The 19,188-nt window shown below is 39.3% G+C and overlaps 2 protein-coding genes across 4 annotated transcripts; one reads left to right on the plus strand and one right to left on the minus strand.

Moving 5' to 3' along the window:
• The first annotated feature begins 9,225 nt into the window (after nt 1-9,225).
• LOC123472543 lies at nt 9,226-11,244 on the plus strand. 3 transcript variants are annotated; one of them, XR_006647027.1, is made up of 9 exons: nt 9,226-9,243; nt 9,298-9,376; nt 9,444-9,645; nt 9,727-10,059; nt 10,126-10,331; nt 10,398-10,564; nt 10,636-10,888; nt 10,942-11,112; nt 11,171-11,244. XR_006647027.1 is itself a non-coding variant. In XM_045174249.1 (7 exons), the coding sequence occupies exons 1-4, from the start codon at nt 9,362-9,364 to the stop codon at nt 10,326-10,328; spliced, it is 753 nt and encodes a 250-aa protein (XP_045030184.1). In that variant the 5' UTR covers nt 9,298-9,361; the 3' UTR covers nt 10,329-10,331; nt 10,398-10,564; nt 10,636-11,112; nt 11,171-11,244. The 3 variants fall into 3 exon arrangements, 1 of the variants encoding a protein (XP_045030184.1); XR_006647028.1 differs by having other exon boundaries at nt 11,181-11,244; XM_045174249.1 differs by lacking the exon at nt 9,226-9,243 and having other exon boundaries at nt 10,636-11,112.
• A 6,211-nt stretch (nt 11,245-17,455) lies between these two features.
• Nucleotides 17,456-18,199, minus strand: LOC123470072 (zinc finger MYM-type protein 1-like). The gene is made up of 2 exons (XM_045169675.1): nt 17,872-18,199; nt 17,456-17,742 (listed from the first exon to the last, which is right to left on the minus strand). The coding sequence occupies exons 1-2, from the start codon at nt 18,197-18,199 to the stop codon at nt 17,456-17,458; spliced, it is 615 nt and encodes a 204-aa protein (XP_045025610.1).
• Between the last annotated feature and the right edge of the window lie 989 nt (nt 18,200-19,188).

The raw sequence follows: 19,188 nt of genomic DNA on the forward strand, positions 1-19,188 counted from the left end.
CTTAACCTTTGCAGACTGGTCGACCCTAACATGTCAGAAACGCACCGATTGGAACATCTTTTTCGAGGACTTCGACCAACGCTTTTCAAAATAATTTATCCGCTGAAGCCCAAAACATGCGAAGAATTTTTGGCGCTAGCAAAATCTTATACAGAAACCTCCCTCATGTCAGACACACGAGGATGGAAGGATACCACAGCGGAGCCGCAGCGCCGCGCGAGGAGCGCGCGGAGCCGCACCCTGTCCCAACAGAGTGAGGCAGATATATTAGTAACTCACAGAGGCGAAACTATAAAATTAAAAGCAATTGTTATGGCAATGTCAGGTTTTGAACTACTGTTAGGAAATGATTTCCTACAACACTTTCGAGTTTACACATTGACTACGAATCAGAAGAGTCATTATTTACGACGGGGAAATCGTCACTTGCAGAAATCCCTTCTCTCTGAGTAGAACAATCATCAGAAAGTCGGCTGGTCTTAAGAAATCGTCAAGAAATACCAGCATACACGGTGAAGCAAATTCCAGCAACTGTTTCCAACAAAATAGAAGGTTCGTGTATCGTGACACCATCAGGTCATCTGTTGGCAACAAACAAGCCTGTCTACTGGTCACGCACTCGTACGAACGGATTTGGAAAATATTCCAGTGGCCAACTTGTCTCCGAAAACGGAATGGCTAGAAAAAGGAGTGACGTTGGGAATCCTAGAAAAACATTCCGAAGCTAAATAGATTGAAGAAACTCAAGAAATTTTAATAATAGATGCTTCGGTGGACGACCAAGATTCAAGAGCAGAGAAAAAAAAATTTGGAGCATCTCAAAGGACAAATTGGGGAGAATCTAACAAAAGAAGAGAAAGAACAGACAATAAAAAGAGTGCCTGGAAAGAACGAGTTGTTATTCAAGATCAAGTGGAAGGAACGCTGCGTCTAGGAGTCATTGAACCTTCTGATAGCCCTTCGTCTTCCCCAGTGGTTTTAGTCAAGAAAAAAGATGGCTCATGGCGTTTCTGCGTGGACTATCGCAAGCTTAACGCTGTAACAGTAAAGGATTCATACCCCTTACCACGTATTGCCGATACATTGAGTCAGCTGGAAGGCGCCATATTTTTCTCAAGCATGGATCTTCAAGCAGGATACCATCAAGTTCCAGTTGTTGACAGTGATAGACCAAAAACAGCCTTCATCGCTACAGACGGATTGTACCAGTTTCGTACTCTTCCGTTCGGTTTAACAAACGCCCCTGGTACTTTTCAGCGAGCCATGGACATCATCTTAGCTGGACTTCGTTGGACGACGGGCCTGATATACTTGGATGACGTCATAATTTACTCAGCAACCTTCCAACAGCATTTGCAAAGACTTCGTCTAGTGCTGAGTTGCCTTTCTCAAGCTGGGTTGAAGTTGAAATGGTCAAAATACTCATTCATGGAGCACGCACTGAGTGTTAGGACACCTCATCTCAAAAGAAGGCATGGCCACAGATCCTGAAAAACTCGAGGCAGTTTAAAGTTTCTCGTCACCCAATGAAGGCCATTCAACAGCAAACAAGGTGAAACGAGTACAAAGCTTTCTTGGTCTGTGCTCGTACTATCGACGTCACATCCGAGGTTTTGCATCAATTGCACGCCCGCTTAGACACTGACGAAGAAAGAAATTCCCTTCACGTGGGGAGAAGGTACAATTAGCAGCTTTAATGCTTTGAAACAAGCACTTACTTCGGCACCAGTATTGGCGCAGCCCAACTATAATCTACCAATGGAAATCTTTTCCGATGCCCGTGGTTATGGCATAGGAGGCGTTCTGGCTCAACACGTTGAAGAAGAAGAACGTCCTATCGCATACGCCAGCCACCTTCTAACAAAAACAGAAGTGAACTACTCAATCACTGAAAACGAGTGTCTTGCACTAGTGTGGTGTCTTTCCAAGTTCCGATGTTTTGTGTGGGGTTGCAAAGTGAAAGTGGTGACCGATCATCAGGCTCTTTGCTGGTTAATAAGCAAAAGAGACCTTGCAGGCCATTTGGCACGATGGAGCTTGTCGCTTCAGGAATACGACAATGCAGGCTGTCTTTCAAGAAATCCGCTACCAGTTGCACAAGAGCTAGAAGATGATCGCTGTTTCATCGTGAGCCATCACTTCCCCTAGCCTTTCCAAAGACGAAGACGAATCATTGGCCGAGAAACAGAAAGTCTGTCATAATTGGAATCGGCTAATTATGAAACTTCAAAATGGAAAATCAAGAGTCAAAAATTTTGTAATTCTCAACGGAAAGCTGTACAGGGAAACTTTTAAAAATTTTAAAAACTACAGAAGTGCGTACCTGCCGACTACCGTGAAAGAATTCTACAGGCATACCATGACGACGTTGTGTCAGGTCACCTTGGCATCAATCGCACACTACAGAAGATTTGTGATAGTTTCTTCTGGCCGAAGATGGCACTCGACATAACTCGTCACTTACAGAGCTGTGCCCATTGTCAATGCAGAAAAGGAGTCCTACACAAACCCCCAGGACTCCTGCAAAGCATCAAAGTAGAGAGACCATTTCAAAAAGTAGGTATTGACCTACTAGGTACATTCCCACTGTCTACTAAGGGAAACAAGATGATCATCGTCGCAGTCGACTATCTAACGAAATGGGTTGAACTAAAAGCCATGCCCACTGGAAAAGCAGATGATGTCGCAGAATTTTTCGTCAATCAAATCGCACTTTACAATACGTATGCTTTGCATACAATACAGCCTGACAAGAGTCGACTAGATATTCACCATTTTTTCTGCTCTATGGACGTGAACCCAGACTTCTCATTGATTTGGAATTGGACGCCGATCCCAACCCATTGCTGACAGAAGAAGACGCTGCAATGATTTATGCAGATCGCCTACAAGCTGATCTAACTGAAGCAAAAGAAATTGTAAAGACAAGAATGGAGCGAGTCAAAGAAAAGCAAAAAGAAGCCTACGATGCTCGCCATAGAGAATAATCCTTTCAAGCAGGAGAACTAGTGCTGGTCTACAAGCCATTTCGCAAAATCGGAAAATCTGAAAAACTTCTTCACTGGTGATTAGGACCATTCAAAGTCCTGAGACAAACTACCCCCGTGAACTACGAAGTGATATCGGCTTCCGACCGAGGAACATCAGATATTGTTCACGTCGCTCGAATAATGTCATTTTACGAAGCCACTTTGGAATGGGAGTAACCGCAGACATCCATCCAGGATAACACTGAGAGAGCAGCAGAAAAAGACCAACAGAACAATGGTGAACGACAAGAAGAAGCACAAGACCTACCTGATTCAGTTCATTCACAACCTCAGCCTGAAGAAGAAGTAACAGTACCTGAGGAAATTAACGTGTCCCCTGACACTGCCGGTAATGAAGTGACCTCCTATCCTCCAGACCAGATCTCTTCAAATGCATCACGAAGACCCATACGAAATAGAAGACCTCCAGCTAGCTATCTCACCTTTTTAGTGCCGTTCTTCATCTTCTTGCTGGCCCCCTCAACAAGCAGCTCACTAATCTTGAGAGAAAATGCTATTTTTAAAAAACAAGCTGATGTCATTTTTAGTGAATCCCCTTGGACAATCGTGACTGACCTTGATTTTGGATTACCTGATACGGCCACGGCGTACCTAAAAGAGAAAATTCTGCAACAGCAAGAAGTAGCAGAAAGGTGGAAGAATCAAGGTTCCCGACCCCAAGAAATAGCAGTCAAGAGAATCACTAGCAGAATGCAGTTTTTCCTGAAAGTAATGGAGAACGCGGCAGATCGATTATCAAACATAAAAAAAGCCTTGAATACAAACCAAAGAAATCGTCGAAGTCTCGTCGACGGGGGAGGATTAATCCTGAAATGGCTTTTTGAAGTGTCGACACAGAAAGATTTGGAAGAGTTTAGCAATCATTCAACTTCTCTCCCGAAATCAACGAGAAGTAATCCACATTGTTGACAAGCAAGCAACAGTTTTGAATAAATCACTGTGGGAAACAAGAAATAACGCAAAATTAATTATAGAACTACGAGGCCAATACTCCATGCTGAAAAAAGTTACCACAATCATAATGGAAAAAATAGCTGACATGGAAAACGTAGAACTGAGTCACTTCGAATACTTTCTACAACTGGAGGAAACGTTTGAAGCAATGAATCAAATCTTGCTGTGGGTACAACAACTGGCTGATAGCCTCGAAGTCAGTTTAAATCTTCTAGCCAACGGGCATTTGGACCCTTAAATCATCTCTCCAGCTAAATTCAATAAAGTCATTAAAACAATCAATGGTCAATTACCAAGAGGACGGTCTATTTCAAGCGACGAACTTTGGGTCGCTTACCGAGAGTCTACTGTCTCAGTTGCAGCCATGGAAAATTCCTTTCGCCTCTTCATACATTTCCTATTTTTGACCCCTCCCAGCAGTACAAGCTCTTCCAGATTATCAACTTACCAGGAGCAGCAGATAATGGAACCCGTGGCGTCTTGTTCGGAAATTTGCCAGATTACCTCCCCAGATGACACAGTGCCGTCCCAGAGACGTCCCAAACACGTTATTTTGAGATGTCTGAGATGTACTCGGAACATACGAGATTTCCAAGTTTACATTCCTTGGATGTCTTTTACGTATGGGTAATTTCCGCTTCGCCGAGATCCCATACTCGTACCTATCTTGTCTCATTGGATAGACCTTGGACGTCATTCGGAAGGAATTGGGATGTCAATGGAACAAGTAAGATGCATAATAAATGTCTTGTATACGAAAAGTATCCTCATTCATTCTTAATTTTTCTGCTGCATATATTGATGAATTTTCGGCAATCTCGCTATTTTCCATAAAATAAAGAGGCTCAGTAATTTATCTCAAAAATTATTCAAATTTATTTTATTTCTTCAGGTACAATATGAAACTCAAAATAGTCAAATTAATCAATTACAATATGAAACTCAAAAAAGTTTAATTTATCAGGTACAATATGAAACTCAAAATAGGTAATTTAATCAGTGCATTACAACTTCGACAACTTCTGCAATGAAATTATCTTGAAATAGATTGTTAGGGAATGAATCACTTTGACCACTGTTTCATTCACTCGCACCTGTGACACTTTCAGTAGCAGATGAATGTTTTTCGGCATCTTCCTCATAAAACGCACTATCGGTAACAAATTTTTTCTGAATGCGTCTTCGTTTATGTCTTGAAGAAACACTTGCAGACATTATTGTCCACAGTGATGACGCTTTGAAGTTCCAAACGATGCGTCAGTATCGGTATCATTCCTACCGATAACAAATCAAACCAAATAAGACCAAAAGTAAATGTAATGCCGTATTACGCCGTATTACGTCGTATTATGTCGTGAATGTAAGTCGTAATACGTCAAAGCAAACAACTCAGAATTTATAAATATCTGTAAGCCATCTAGCATTAAAATTGTAGAACGCATTGGTTGACTTGCTCGTGACTCAACTACAATAACACAATCGGCGTTGAATATTTCTAAAAGAACGTTATAAGCTCAATCAACAAATAGAGCCCTAGAATCATGGAAAAATATTAAAAATAATACCTTGTTGAGTAAAAATATCCACTAACTGAAGCAAGAAACAGAGATACTCTTTTCCAGCTTTCTCGCACGAGGCAGAAAACAGACGCTACAATCCAAATCAAGAATGAGCGTAAACGTTGCCAAGCAATGTTTGTGAACAGCCAAGTAAAAATATTTTTTCCATAAATTACCAATAAAAAATAAGAAATCTACAGCAAGAAGAAAAATAAAAAAAGCAGATAAAAAATTATTCTAAAAAATAATAGAAACTGCTTACATAATTTATTGGACTAGCCATCTAGTGAGCGAAACGTTAACTCTGTCGTAAAAGGGAGTGAGCAAATTTCCCCGCGCTGAACAAAGACATGATAATAACGAATTTTTCTAAGTGTTGATAGAGAGCCAAAAGAAAATAAATGGGACGGGCTTGGGATATTGACGGGGGACAAACGAAATATAGCGGGAAAACGGAAGTACTTCTTTTTTCAAGAGATTTGATTGGGACATCTACTATATGAACTGGTCACAGCGGTGCCATTGGTACGGCTTTGGAGCCACTATGAAACAACAATTCCTATCTGGGTTTATGTGTCAGTAGATCTTTAAACGTCTTTTGAACTTTCCAAATATGATATTAAAGACTGTTGTAAGATAGAACGCTCTCTATGCAAGTTCCATACCAGTGTCAGCAAAAGAGCTGCTCGAAAATCCTGTGCAATAGCTGTGTTCCTGAATGATACACCAAGAATTAACACACAATGCATAAAGAAATTTACGGAATGGCGCGGCCCTGAAGTCGTTTACATGGGAGCCAACCAATGGATTTATTCAGCAACAAAGCCACATGAAATTGTTTTTTCGTGTCCGTCTGGTGGTGAGCAGCCACCACTAAGAACAGCAACATTACCGCCTGTAGGAATGTTTGAAATACCTTTGAGGTGCACTGCTCGTACAGAAGAGTGGGTTTTCCTAGCTAGTATGGAAGGCAACATAATGGCACCAAAATTACAAGCAGTTGCCCTACCAACAGTTAAAATTTTCTCTCAAGATATCAACACCACTGCGAGCAAGAAACATACCTTCGTGGCACCTCCGCAAGAAAACACATCGTCAATAGACATCATCAGTCAACTGTGACATCGCAATGCTTAAGCCAGCCTTTCAACGGAAATGACAGGAGAGCAAATTCACAATCTCATCATTGAAACTAAAAGACAGAAAGAAACATCTTCTATACGAATTGGTATCTATACGAACCCTTACGAATTGGTAACTGCAATCTTACTTCTTGTCTTAGGACAACCTCCCCCCGGAGACCGCGGGAGGGAAGAGATAGAAACGCTTTTTATTGTGCTGGAGAAAGGAAAAAGACTGTTCTAGTTTAGAAAAAAGTGTATTTTTTTAAAGTTCACAGAAAAATTCACATCACTCTTTGTTTAATTGGTCTTCGACATAGTCAAGAAGAGAAGCTAAACTAAGGGAAAACTGCCGTAGTAGGTGAAAATCTTCCGGCACCGGACTTTCCATGTTGAACAACGTCAAAATATCATTCCATGTTTGACGCGGGGCGAGACGGTTGTCCATTTCAGCCTGTGTGATCTCAGTGTAAAATTCGGAGCGATGCGGAGTTGGGTGGTAAATGTCTTTATCCGATTCAAACCACCAGAGAAGACGCGCATGCGTTAAAGATTACAACTTGCGATACTTGACGTATCCAGAATACGTGCTAAAACAAAAAGGAAAAAAGAAAGGCTTCTATTAAAAGAAAGAAAGAAAATTGAAAAATACAATTTTTCCTTACCTGAAGTAATAATCGCCAAACCAAACGGTGCTTAACGATGGTGAAAAATTCAAGCGAGCATCAGTTCGTTGAATTTCCGTAAGCACCGTAAAAAAACACACGGTCACTTGAATGTAACCAGCTGTAGCGACTCCGATGATTATCAAACGCACGAAGATTCTCTAAATCGCCAGAGTACGTGATCATTTTTCTGTGGATGCAAAAAACACTGAACAAGCAATCTGGAATAGTCGTCTTATTTTTATTTTACTTTGATTCACCCTTTCTGATAATCTCTTGTCAATGTTTACTTATGACCTTCGTCGTAACGTTGTTTCATCTCGCGCAATTACCTCTCTTCAGCTATCTTTTAATAGATCTAGAAAAATCTTCAAGTTCTTTTGCTGTTTCCAGTTTCCCACCTTTTATCATGTTGTTCCACTTTCTATGCTATTTGTAGTACAGTCAAGTCGTCTGTCTTAAAGAAAGGGGACCTGATTCGGGGTGACAATCGCAGATGCACCTTTCTCTTCTTAGTGACGCTACAGCCGACGCTGTACCCTACTAACACATAGGATCCAAATAACATAACATGAATGTACTTCCATCCGTTTTCCATACTCATCCGTGTGGGATGGCTACGGTTTATAACATAAATGTACAAAATTGAACGAAATAAAATAAATAACGTACATTCTACTTTGTATATTCTTATTACGTTAGATGACTGTAAAATAGCGGATGTAGTTTTAAAATTTTTTCTCATCCAACAATGGATATGATGGGTACATACAAACTCGGATGTTAAAACAGTGAATGCGATTGGATCACTATTGTACATGCTCGTAATGTACAATAGCGGATGTAGTTTTAACATTTTTTGTCATCCAATAATGGATATGATGGGTACATACAAACTCGGATGTTAAAACAGTGAATGCGATTGGATCACTATTGTACATGCTCGTAATGTACGAAATTGGATTATGAATCCATGACCCGATTAATCCATTTTGTATATCCATGTTATACTGTTTGGATATGGAATATAGTATTCATTTTACGTACAAATATGGACATGAAAATAGCTCTTCTTCTGTCCTGTTTAGGACAGAGAACGAATGTTAAGTGCACATACACATCTGTATGTAGTCTGATTCATTTTACTACATCATAGTTGGATGACGCCAGTATATAAAAAATGGTACTCTAAAACATGCATTGGCTAAATTGTTATTTAAATTATCAAATTGCGTAAGTTAACGTTCAAACCATCAATTAATTGATGGTTTCAAATCGACATTCAACTCTACGAGGCTTTTAAATAGCGTGAGCTATATTATTTTTATGCATTCCAAAATTGAAGTACAGAGAGGCGTTTTAAATCACGATTTGTATTTATACAAAGCAGACCAACATTTAAATTTTATAAACCTGGCAACCATAAATGCCTTCACTGTAAAAAAAGCCAAGCGTCATAGTCGCCATTGTCCATCTTTCTTTTCTACTGAAGAGTGAAGATCTTATTTTCACAGCACATTCTCTGTTAAATTAATAATTAGGTAATAAATTTTCAATAGTTACATCTCTAATGAAACTGTAAGTTTTGTTGTGAAGAATTGTATATCGTTGTCTTGATTTTAAGTAGCCTATTTTTAACATTGCTAGTGGCACTGACTATAAACTTCATACTTTTGGTAATTATTCTGAGCTTGTATAAAGTTATTGTGGTAAATTAAGCGATATAGCATCTTTCCATTACTGGTAAACCCTTGTGCAGATTCATTTTTTGTTATGTTTTCTAAACTTTTTGTTTCAGTAGGTTTGTCGTAACAAAAAGTTTGTGCTTTTGGCCTATCAGTACAGCAGGCAGTGTGGAAATATTTTAAGCGACACAGCATCTTTTCCAATTTTGGTAAACCCTTGTGCAGATTCATTTCTTGTTATGTTTTCAAAATTTTTGTTTTAGTAGGTTTGTCGTAACCCAAAGCCCTTTTGGCCAATCACCAGATCAGCCAAGTGTAAAAGACATCATGTTCTTCGAAGATGTATTATTTTGTTTTTCATTTAAATTGTTTGTGCTACTTTATGTAAAACAATTCATTCTGTTTTCAGAAAGGGGAGTTCTACATTGTAGACTTACACACACCTGAAGGATTACAAGTATGTGTGGTGCCAGATATTTGGTGTTACTACGTAGACGACAAATTCTGCTGTGTTTGGCCACATTTTCATCAGACAAAGGAAATCAAGAGTAGGACTCAACCCAAGAGAGAGTGGGCCTCATTCTATGCGGATAAGAGAAATAAGACTTTTGGTAATTCTATACAGATAGACTTTTGGTCTATTAAAATTATTTTAGAATATTTTGTAATGTCTCATTCAAATCTCCTTTTAGGAAGCTACAACGAAGCTAAAGCCAAAGAAATTACTGCCACTCAAAAGACAGATTTAGCTTCTGAGCCCGAAGATCTTGGAAGGGGTAAGAGGGTTCGCAGGATGAGGAGACCATTTTCTCCTGCAATTGACTACCATCTTGACTCATCGTCGTGTAGCGAAGAAGAAGGTGCTTCACAACTGATGAAAAATGGATTGCCTCCTGCCCCATTCTTATTGCCGGTCGCCCAGTCAACGGCCCTTTCAGATGAAGGTACACCAGGATATTATAGTTCGCTACCAAACGAAGAGAATACAGTATCACCAACTCAAGAGATCTGCAGTGAGTTAATCAGTAAGTGTAAATGTTAGGAAAATGCCAAACTTTGATATATTTTAACATATTGGATTTAAATTTCAGGTGCACCAATCACTTCTCCACAGTCTAGCAGTGAAGTTGAAGATCGTTCTATGCAAATCCATGGACAAGTTCAACGCAAGAATTCAGGCGCTGCTGGCTCAACTTATAGAAAAGAATCAATGAAAGTACATCAGGATATTGTAGTTCGCTACCAAACGAAGACAATGCAGTATCACCAACTCAAGAGATCTGCAGTCAGTTAATTAGTAAGTGTAAATGTTAGGAAAATGCCAAACTTTGATATATTTTAACATATTGTTCTTAAATTTCAGGTTCACCAATCACTTCTCCACAGTCTAGCAATGAAGTTGAAGATCGTTCTATGCAAATCCATGGACAAGTTCAACGCATGAATTCAGGCGTTTCTGGCTCAACTTATACAGAGAATGTCGTTGCTGGGTCCTCCGGCACTCCAGCATGTGGTTCATCTGGGACAATGGTAGTTTCCAATTCCAAAGGATGTTTAATTCTCTCATGATCTAGTTTCAAATAATTGTGTTCATCTTGCAGGGAACGTTTAACCGTTATGTAGTATCACAACAAGATTTTCCATTCTTCGTGCCCTGAAGCAAGTCAATGCTACAATGAAGGAGATGGATCGAAAAATTTTATCCATAGATAAGAAGGTGGGAAGACGGCAACTGAAGAAACTACTTTTGCTGACATCGAAGATTTCCCAGTATCTTTTCCGCTAGCAAACGTTGAAGAATTCATTAAGCTTGAAGACATACTAAATGAAGATCCATCTAAAGCTGCCATTGTGGTAATAGTTTACGTCAAGTTTTACATAACAAATTTTTACATGTACTTTGGCAGTATCAGTTAGTAAAGTCGTGTGGTGGGATGTCGGAATCGGATGCGATTTGTCGGGCGTGGATCAAAATTACTTCCATTGAGTGTCGCTCTGACTGCAATTGGAAGGGTGTCAAAGAGGCACTCACCAGAAACATGGGCTCGAACTTTCATCGATTAAGGATGCTGTATTAAGTAAGGCTTGTTATTCACTTTTTCGCTTATTATATTAATTGTAATTTTATCGTTACAGAGGGAATCAGAATGAACGCTACGTACGCAGATCTCAAGGATGCGGTGTTTGAACATGAGACCAGGAAGTTTTTCGTCCGCGCTCCTGAAAAAGTTCGCACTAAGCTTCGCGCGAAGAAGCGCCCAGCAGGCACGGCTGATCATCCACAACTTCCCAATGGTGTGGATTGAAAATCGTCGTTTTAGTTGTGAGTTAAGGACCATCTGCCTTACCCCACTTAGTCAAATTCAATTTCAACCAATCAAGAATCACTTCTCATGGATTATTGAAAATCCAAACTCAATTTCAACCAATCAGAATCACTTCTCATGGATTATTCAAAATCCAAAATCAAGATATGTTGAAGAATCAGAATGTCAAGTTGGCGCGCCGTGCCGTGCAGAAACCCCTAGTTGCCTAGTAACTTTATTACATTCCGTGTATTAACATGTATGTCTGTCCTTAATTAATAAAGTTGGTTACGAGAATTTTTAAGCGTTTTTATTCGTTCGTTATCGATACATTAAATTTACTGGGTCAATTCAATTTCATCCGAATATCCTAAAATAAACTCATTATTTTTCAATCCAAATCTGTATATACCTGGTATGTAAAACGGTACATACCCTCTGGATACAAAGGGTATGTACCGTTTGATTCAATGTACATCCGATTCTATGAATCCGATTTGAATCGGATGTACATTGACGTACGTTTATGGCCAATTTATTCCTTTAATCATTGTTCTTCTTCGTACATACATACAACGTACGCATCCCCATCGAACGGAGGGTAAATTGGATGGTTAGGTTATGTCCAGAGAACGTACGAAATCTATGTCGCACATCCATTAATGTACATCCATGTTACATTCTATTTATGTAAGTGTGCTAGTAGGGTAGTTACGAATATTAAAACTTGTTGTGATGCCATCGGGCATTACTTTTTAATAAGTAGAAATTCCAGAATAGAATAAGAAAGTATATTAGAGTCAGGGTAGCCTTAGGGAAAGGGCGTATTTTCAAGGCTAGTATAAAACCCACTATTTTCTCCCTCAACCATCTCTTCTTCCGCTAGACGCGTAGCTAGTAAGTAAGAGTGTAATTCATTTCTTGTGCATTCTCTTTTTTCTGAGATTTAATACATCCTGTAAAGTCAAGTGTGACAATAATTCAGTTTAAAAAAGCGGTCAGAACGTTTTGACAGTCCTTCTTGCAAAGCTTCCACAAGGGGCTTGCAGATTACAAGTAGTGGTTCCATAAGTGCAAGTTCGGCAAGGCGTCTGCGAATCACAACTATAGTTGGAAGCAAATATCCAGATGAAACTTGAGTGTGTTGTTTTTCTTGTAACACATCCAAAGAATAAGAAACTGGGGTCATCACTGATACATTCTCAGAAATGGACAAGTAGTTTTCAAAAGTGAGGACTGGTTTTTTCAAAAATTCACAAACTCTTTTCAGATTACTTTTCACTTTCCTAACAGGGACTACATCTGAGACCAAATTTTGTACATGTTTAATTGCGTCAAACCACGCAAAATAAAACCTTAACTCTTAAAGTTCATATCCAAAAGTTCCTTTATTTTTTATTTACTTAAAGAGGATCGTTGTTGTTTATTAAAAATTGCTTGAAATTTCCCAATAGCTGATCTTGAGCTGGGCGTTTGATAAGGGACTCTCTGCATCTGCTTTCGCTAAAAGACTTAATAGTTGCGCAGAACAAGGAGATTGGATGTTCCATGGAAGTAAAATTTTGAACGTCCTTGGTATCATCCTAAACGAACGTCCAAGTGTTGTTCTGTGTGGACGAAAATTGGCCTTTGGTAACCCGTTACAATTGTTAGGACTCTTAAATGTAACTTAATTGTTTTAAACTTAAAGTTGTTTTGCTAAAGTTGTGTAAAGTTTTTCCTTCCCTTGACCTCGTTTTCCTCCCCCTGCTATCGATTTTATTGTTTTATCGCCTTCTTCCGTTTGACCGAGGTGTCAATGTCTTCACTTTATCTCTTGACCTTGTTTCACACCAGTTCACATTCCTTCGTGAACTGGTGGCTTGTGTTTTCTCTTTTATGATCCACGCCAACTTTAGCGTCCCCAAACCGAGATGCAGTAAAAAACCCACATCTCTTTCGCCCCCGTGTTAGTTCCCTTTTAGCAATCGTGTGTAGCTGTTGTATTTTGTGTCCCCTGCTGTGATGTAGAAATTTAATAGCAAGTGTCGAGGAGAATAAACGATTCACTGCTGAGACTCGTTGTGTACGTCACGTTACTTTTTTACCCTACCGTCGCCCTTTAACTACTAGTCCGGCCCGTGCCCCCAGATCCAACGCCGCGACTTCTATCCATCACCAACAAGACGTCGACATAGAAACACCCGCACTGTAAGTAGTCTATCACTTACCTTTCCTCTCTTTCATACTAGTCATCATTTTCCGGGAAACCGACGTGACTGGCTGACGGATCCTAACACAAATTCTCGTTCACCACCCACACAGTCTGGCCAGAATCTTCCCTTTTTTGCACTAACCATATACTTGTGAATGTTTTACGTGTGCAAATAGATCAGTCACGTCAGACGTGACTGACTAATTATTGCCTAATTAGATTTCTAATGGTTTTAAAAAAATTTACCTTCAAAAACGGAGTCAATTTTACATCCATGGGACCTCGGATGCAATAACTTTGTTCGTCATTTATGAAATATGTATTTGTTTCTTTTTTCTAATTCAAATCTACGTATCACATGTAATTATGTTAATAATAAAAGTTTAATAAGAGATTTGTATTACATATAATATAATCTAAGTAAGCTATATTCTTATACATCACATAAACTAATATAATGTAAGTTTTAAATTATATCAAGTATGCTCATTTAGATAAAAGTAAAGGGCTGTTTGACTAGGGCTCGACCCCGGTTAGCCTCAAACCGGGTTAGACACGGTTCATCGCAACAAATTACCCAACCCAATCCAAACCATTTGACTATTTCTCAAATGGGTAGGTAATGACTGGTTCAAACGGGTAAATGGGTCAACCCGCCGCCATCTTGGGAAATCGTGGACATCATGGCGCCAATTCAAAAAATAGGTCAAAACATGAATTTTTTTTTTCGAGAAATTCTGACACCAGATGGCATTGAAGGACCTGGCTTGACAGAGGACAAATAAAAGGTCAGCACAGGACTCAGGAGTCAGGACACACGTCAGGTGTCAGGTCAAGTCAAGCATTCAAGCTAGTTCAAGTTCACTATCCTCCTCTTATATAAATCGCTACATCTACATGCGTGTGGCGGCCTGGGCCTGGCAGCCTATCTCGGCGTGTCAGCGTCACTGCGTCAAAGCCGTGAACGTCAATGCGTAATTAGTTTCCTATTTCTAGACTAGCAAGTAGCAATTTAAATTTTCAAGTTCTGTACAAGTCTTTGGAATTGCGAGAATGAGTCTTCATCCCGAGACCGTCGAAGCCCTTGTATGCTTACGGTCTTGGTATGAAGCAGGGTTGGTGGGGGAGGTTGATATTGTCAAACATTACGAAGATGATGTCGATTTTGCTTCGGTCAGGAAGACTACGCGTATCAGACGTTGGAATCTTGCAAGTTGCAATATTGGTTGCTTCGTCTTTATTTGTTTTTGTTTAATTCTTGCTGGTTGGCAATTACTTATTTAATTTTTGCTTCGCGAAAACAAAAATATAACCGGAAAATGCAATTGTTTCAAATGAAATACTTAATGATTTTTTTATTTCTTTATAAATACTTAATGATTTTTAATTAATATTTCCGATTATCGAGAAAAAAAAGGCCTTGGAAATGACATCGAAACCGGGTTTCGGAACCGGGTAGTGAAACCGGGTGAAACCCGGGTAGCACCCGGATACACAACTTATTCTCAGTAAGCGACGCTAACCACTGCTGCCGCGGCAACACGTACTAACTAGTTATTACGTGTATCACGGTATTTAGCCAATTTCTCCCTAGGATTGAAACAAAACCTTACGATATCCTAATAATATTTTCAAATTGTAATAGAGGGTTTTGTGGAGCACAACTTGTGCTATTTTCATTATTTTTGATGATGCATTCCTTCATTTATTTGATGACGAAAAAGTTGACAATTTTCAACAATACCCCTCGTTTCAACACAATCTGCCCTACGGCTACCTGACGACGAGAGTCACGTGATTTGTGAAAACGAGAACTAGAAGCTAGAATAGAACAGTCTTATAACTCGTATTGGTAATATAAGTATACGACCCGTTTTCCTTGTTGTGGGCATTACATCAACAAATTATCGATTCTTTGAATATAAATAATGTTGGGAGATGCATCCCTCAGCAAAACGCACAGGGATCCATTAATTGCTAAATGTAAATGCAAGTATTTTGTGGTAATCCGATGTGTTATTGCTCGAAAATAAACGTAAGAGAGAAAATTAAATAATACATACTGTATTATTTTGCAAAAGCCGTGAATTCTTTGCTATTTCATTACAAATTTGATTTTGCAAACAAAAAAGTTTGGTACAAATACAGTACCCACCAAACGATTAGGTACACCCCCGTTTTTTTAGTGCATTCTTATGGCGCTACGGGTCTCAGGAAAACTTAAATATCTTTTTACTGGTAAGGACTAATTTTTTTTTTCTTGTTTCCTTTATCAGAAGAGAAAGTGCTCTAAAAGTTATCTTAACATGAAAAAATTGTAGGAGTTACACCCAGGGCGCTAAAGTATCGTTCACATGATTAGGTATACCACTTTTCTCCTCATAAACGCCATATTAATACCGGCGTTTCCAAAAATATAAATAAAATACTTCAAAACATCCTTAAATTATTTTTTTAATGCCGAACGAAGCGTTTTTCTTTACTCTATTAAAATATAGTGCATGTTTTTGAATTATTTGAACTAAAAAAGTGCTTCTCTATACCCCAAAGTTGTTACACTCAAAGGTTTTACAGAGAAAATTAAGATTTGTGCTTGCGCCACCAGGGGAACTGGGATCAATTTCAAGTGCTCAGATTTTTTTTCTTTAAACACAGCTAGATTATTCGTAGAATTATACTCTTGGTTTAACTGAGTCGATCAGAGTGACGTGACTCTTCACATCTTCATCAGAATAAATAATATCTTTCTTAAAAAGAGAACAAGACCTATCTCTAAAAATGAGAAATGTTTGGACTCTACTTTGTTCATTTATCACGTCACGCATTCAAAAATTTTTATTTACTTGATGTGGGATAACAGCCAACGATAAAGTTTGCAATTACCGTCAACGTGCAGGGCTTTTGGTTTGATGCCACACGCTTTACAAATCATTATGTAAAGAGACAAAACTTCGGTGTCAATTCTATGCATCATGTACTCGTACTCTCTCTCCCCATACATGGAAAAAATCCAACACTGGAGTCGGAAATGGCGAATCAAATTCTCGGCCCCCAAGTCTAGCCTGATAAGCTTCACGGGGCAAAGAAGACAACAAGTGGAGCCGATGATATTCCTAGACGGTGTGCGCATACCCAACACTAAAGAAGTTAAATACCTTGGAGTCACGTTTGACCAAGGCCTCAGGTGGGAAACCCAGACGGAAATCGCAATTAAAAAAGCACTGGGACTCAAGAACCTTTTCAAGATCCTCACCTACTCAAAACACGGTCCAGGCATTGAGTCACTACGTACCCTCTACATAGCCCTTATGAGAAGCAAGCTAGAATACGGACTAATAGTCTACGGCGCATCCAGCAAATCAAGACAACAAAGGCTAGAAAGAATCCAGAATAGCATCCTGAGGACGATACTAGGGGCACCAGCAACAACCAGTGCCGGATTAACATATCTTGGGGCCCTGGGCAGAGGCACTGGCGGGCCCTACCCTTACAGGCACAATATGCTGGAAATTTTTTATTATCATATCGTGACCTCGATACTTGAGATTAATAAAATAGTAACACAGCGGAGTAGGGAAAAAGTTTGACTTCTGTATTGTTAAATGCGTAAACTACTTTACGGTAAAAGTTGAAGTTCTTTGTATTCATAGATAAGATTCAAACGGCAGACTGCATACCTTAAAAAGTAATAAATCGTAATAAGATTAATGTAAAAATGGAAAAAAACTTATTTTGCTAAATTACTTACATTATGAAAGTATTTGCTGAATGATATCGTTTGATGTTTACTTCAGTTCATACTGAAGTAAACATCAAATGATATACACCTTTCTAGCTTTTCTTGAGGTAAATTCAGCTATAAGGGTTTCAAAATCAATAGTTTGCAGGAGATCGCATTCAATGCTCAAAAGCGATAAGCAATTAAGACGGTTTTCCGTCATAGGATACCGAAGCTCCAACACCACTCAGAAAAGCTGTTTCCAGTTTGTCCATTTTATTGCTTAAACTCTCAGCTTCGTGACTGGTTGCTCGTTGTTCTTTTTGATCTTCTGCTATCTTGTTGAGGGCTTGTTGTATTTCGGAATAACCATTAAATAAAGCCGTCACGGCATCGGCTCTTGCTGACCAACGAGTATCAGACAAACGTTTGACAACCTTTTTTGTAGGTCCCAGTGCTGTTGTTAAAGTTTCCCATCGGTGAGTCGAGGCTGAAAAAAATGTATACAACCGTTGAAGAAAGCCAAAAAAATCAACAACAGCCGTTCAGCACTCGGCAGCTCTTGCGCCAACCAAGTTGAGAGAGTGACCCGCACACGGAATGTATACAGCAAACGGACATTTATCTTTAATTCGAGCTTGTAGGCCTGTATATTGGCCAGACATATTGGAAGCATTGTCGTAAGACTGTCCGCGGCAATTTTTAATATCTAAGCCATGATTTTTTAAAAATTCCAACACAGTTTCTGCAAGATATGCTGAGTTGTGAGCAGTGATGGGGACGAACTTTAAAAAACGTTCGGCCGGTTCGTCAGAAAAAACGTAGCGAACAGTGAACGAAAGCTGGTCGATATGACACAGGTCTGGAGTTGAATCAACGCTTATTGTGTAGTACTTTGCGAGTTTTATTTCTTCTAAAATAGTATTTAAAAGCTTCTCGCCCATCATATCATAATTTCTTCACAAATTGTGGACGAGAGGTATGAGGTATTTCCTCTGCCGCAATTTCCATATTTCTTCAAATACTCGCTAAGAAAGGCGTCAAACAGACCTACAAGCTCTAAAATGCCGAGATAATTTCCGTTTATATTTGATCCCAAAGTTTCATTTGCTTCCTCTAAAAGCAAGCCCTCTTGAAGAGATAAATTTGATTACTGCAATAACTCTTCGTAGAACTTCTATCCAATATGATTTCTCATCTTCAAATTATTCGACGAGTTTTGAATTGATAGTGCCCATTTTTCTTGACCTTGCTACATAATCCATCATGCAAGTGCGATGCTCTTCACTCGTTTCATGGCCCGCTATCATTTTATGCACGTGTTTCCAATCATTAAACCCCGATTTGGAAAAAGAATTAGTTTTAGAATTGACTGAACAGAAAAGTTTGCATGCGAAACAATAAACTGATCCTGTTGAAGGGGAATAAAGCAACCATTCCCTATGGACTTTCTCTCCGTTACGCAAAACTCGAAAAAAAACGTTTGATGTCAGCATTTTTTAATGTTCTTATTACCGCTAAGGGATTGCTTATAAATACGCGCTGATGCTTTGAACTTGCCGTCGTTGTTTTGGCAGCATGCTGGTCCTTTGGTGACAAAATGATCCCGCAGTTCTTCAGTAATAGGCTCCCATAAAGCTGAGTCGTTTGAAAAAAAAACTAGTTGTTGGCAATGAAGTAGTCGAACTTTGAGATAATCCAGAAACCCCATAGAAACCCCATAGAAACCAGAAGAATAACCTTGGCCGGCAGATACCTCATAAGAATCGAGCAAATGCCCGACCACCCGCTGTACGCATCAGCAAGAGAATTTCGACAAACCCCCAGACATGGAAAAACCTAAATGTCCCTGGCCTAAAAATGGCAGCGGGACACATCATGTCAGCAGGGATAGACCTCTCACAAAAGGTACCAATGCTCCCCCAACGCATCGAAC

This window comes from Daphnia magna, linkage group LG1, assembly GCF_020631705.1.
Source record: "Daphnia magna isolate NIES linkage group LG1, ASM2063170v1.1, whole genome shotgun sequence".
NCBI classification, from domain to species: Eukaryota; Metazoa; Arthropoda; class Branchiopoda; order Diplostraca; family Daphniidae; genus Daphnia; species Daphnia magna.

Coding starts and splice junctions, on each gene's coding strand:
- LOC123472543 (XM_045174249.1), top strand. Junction 9,646..9,726: donor TAAGAGAAATAAGACTTTTG/GTAATTCTATAC, acceptor ATCTCCTTTTAG/GAAGCTACAACGAAGCTAAA. Junction 10,060..10,125: donor GATCTGCAGTGAGTTAATCA/GTAAGTGTAAAT, acceptor TTTAAATTTCAG/GTGCACCAATCACTTCTCCA.
- LOC123470072 (XM_045169675.1), bottom strand. CDS start 18,199: ATGATGGGCGAGAAGCTTTTAAATACTATTTTAGAAGAAATAAAACTC. Junction 17,743..17,871: donor AGCTCGAATTAAAGATAAAT/GTCCGTTTGCTG, acceptor CATTTTTTTCAG/CCTCGACTCACCGATGGGAA.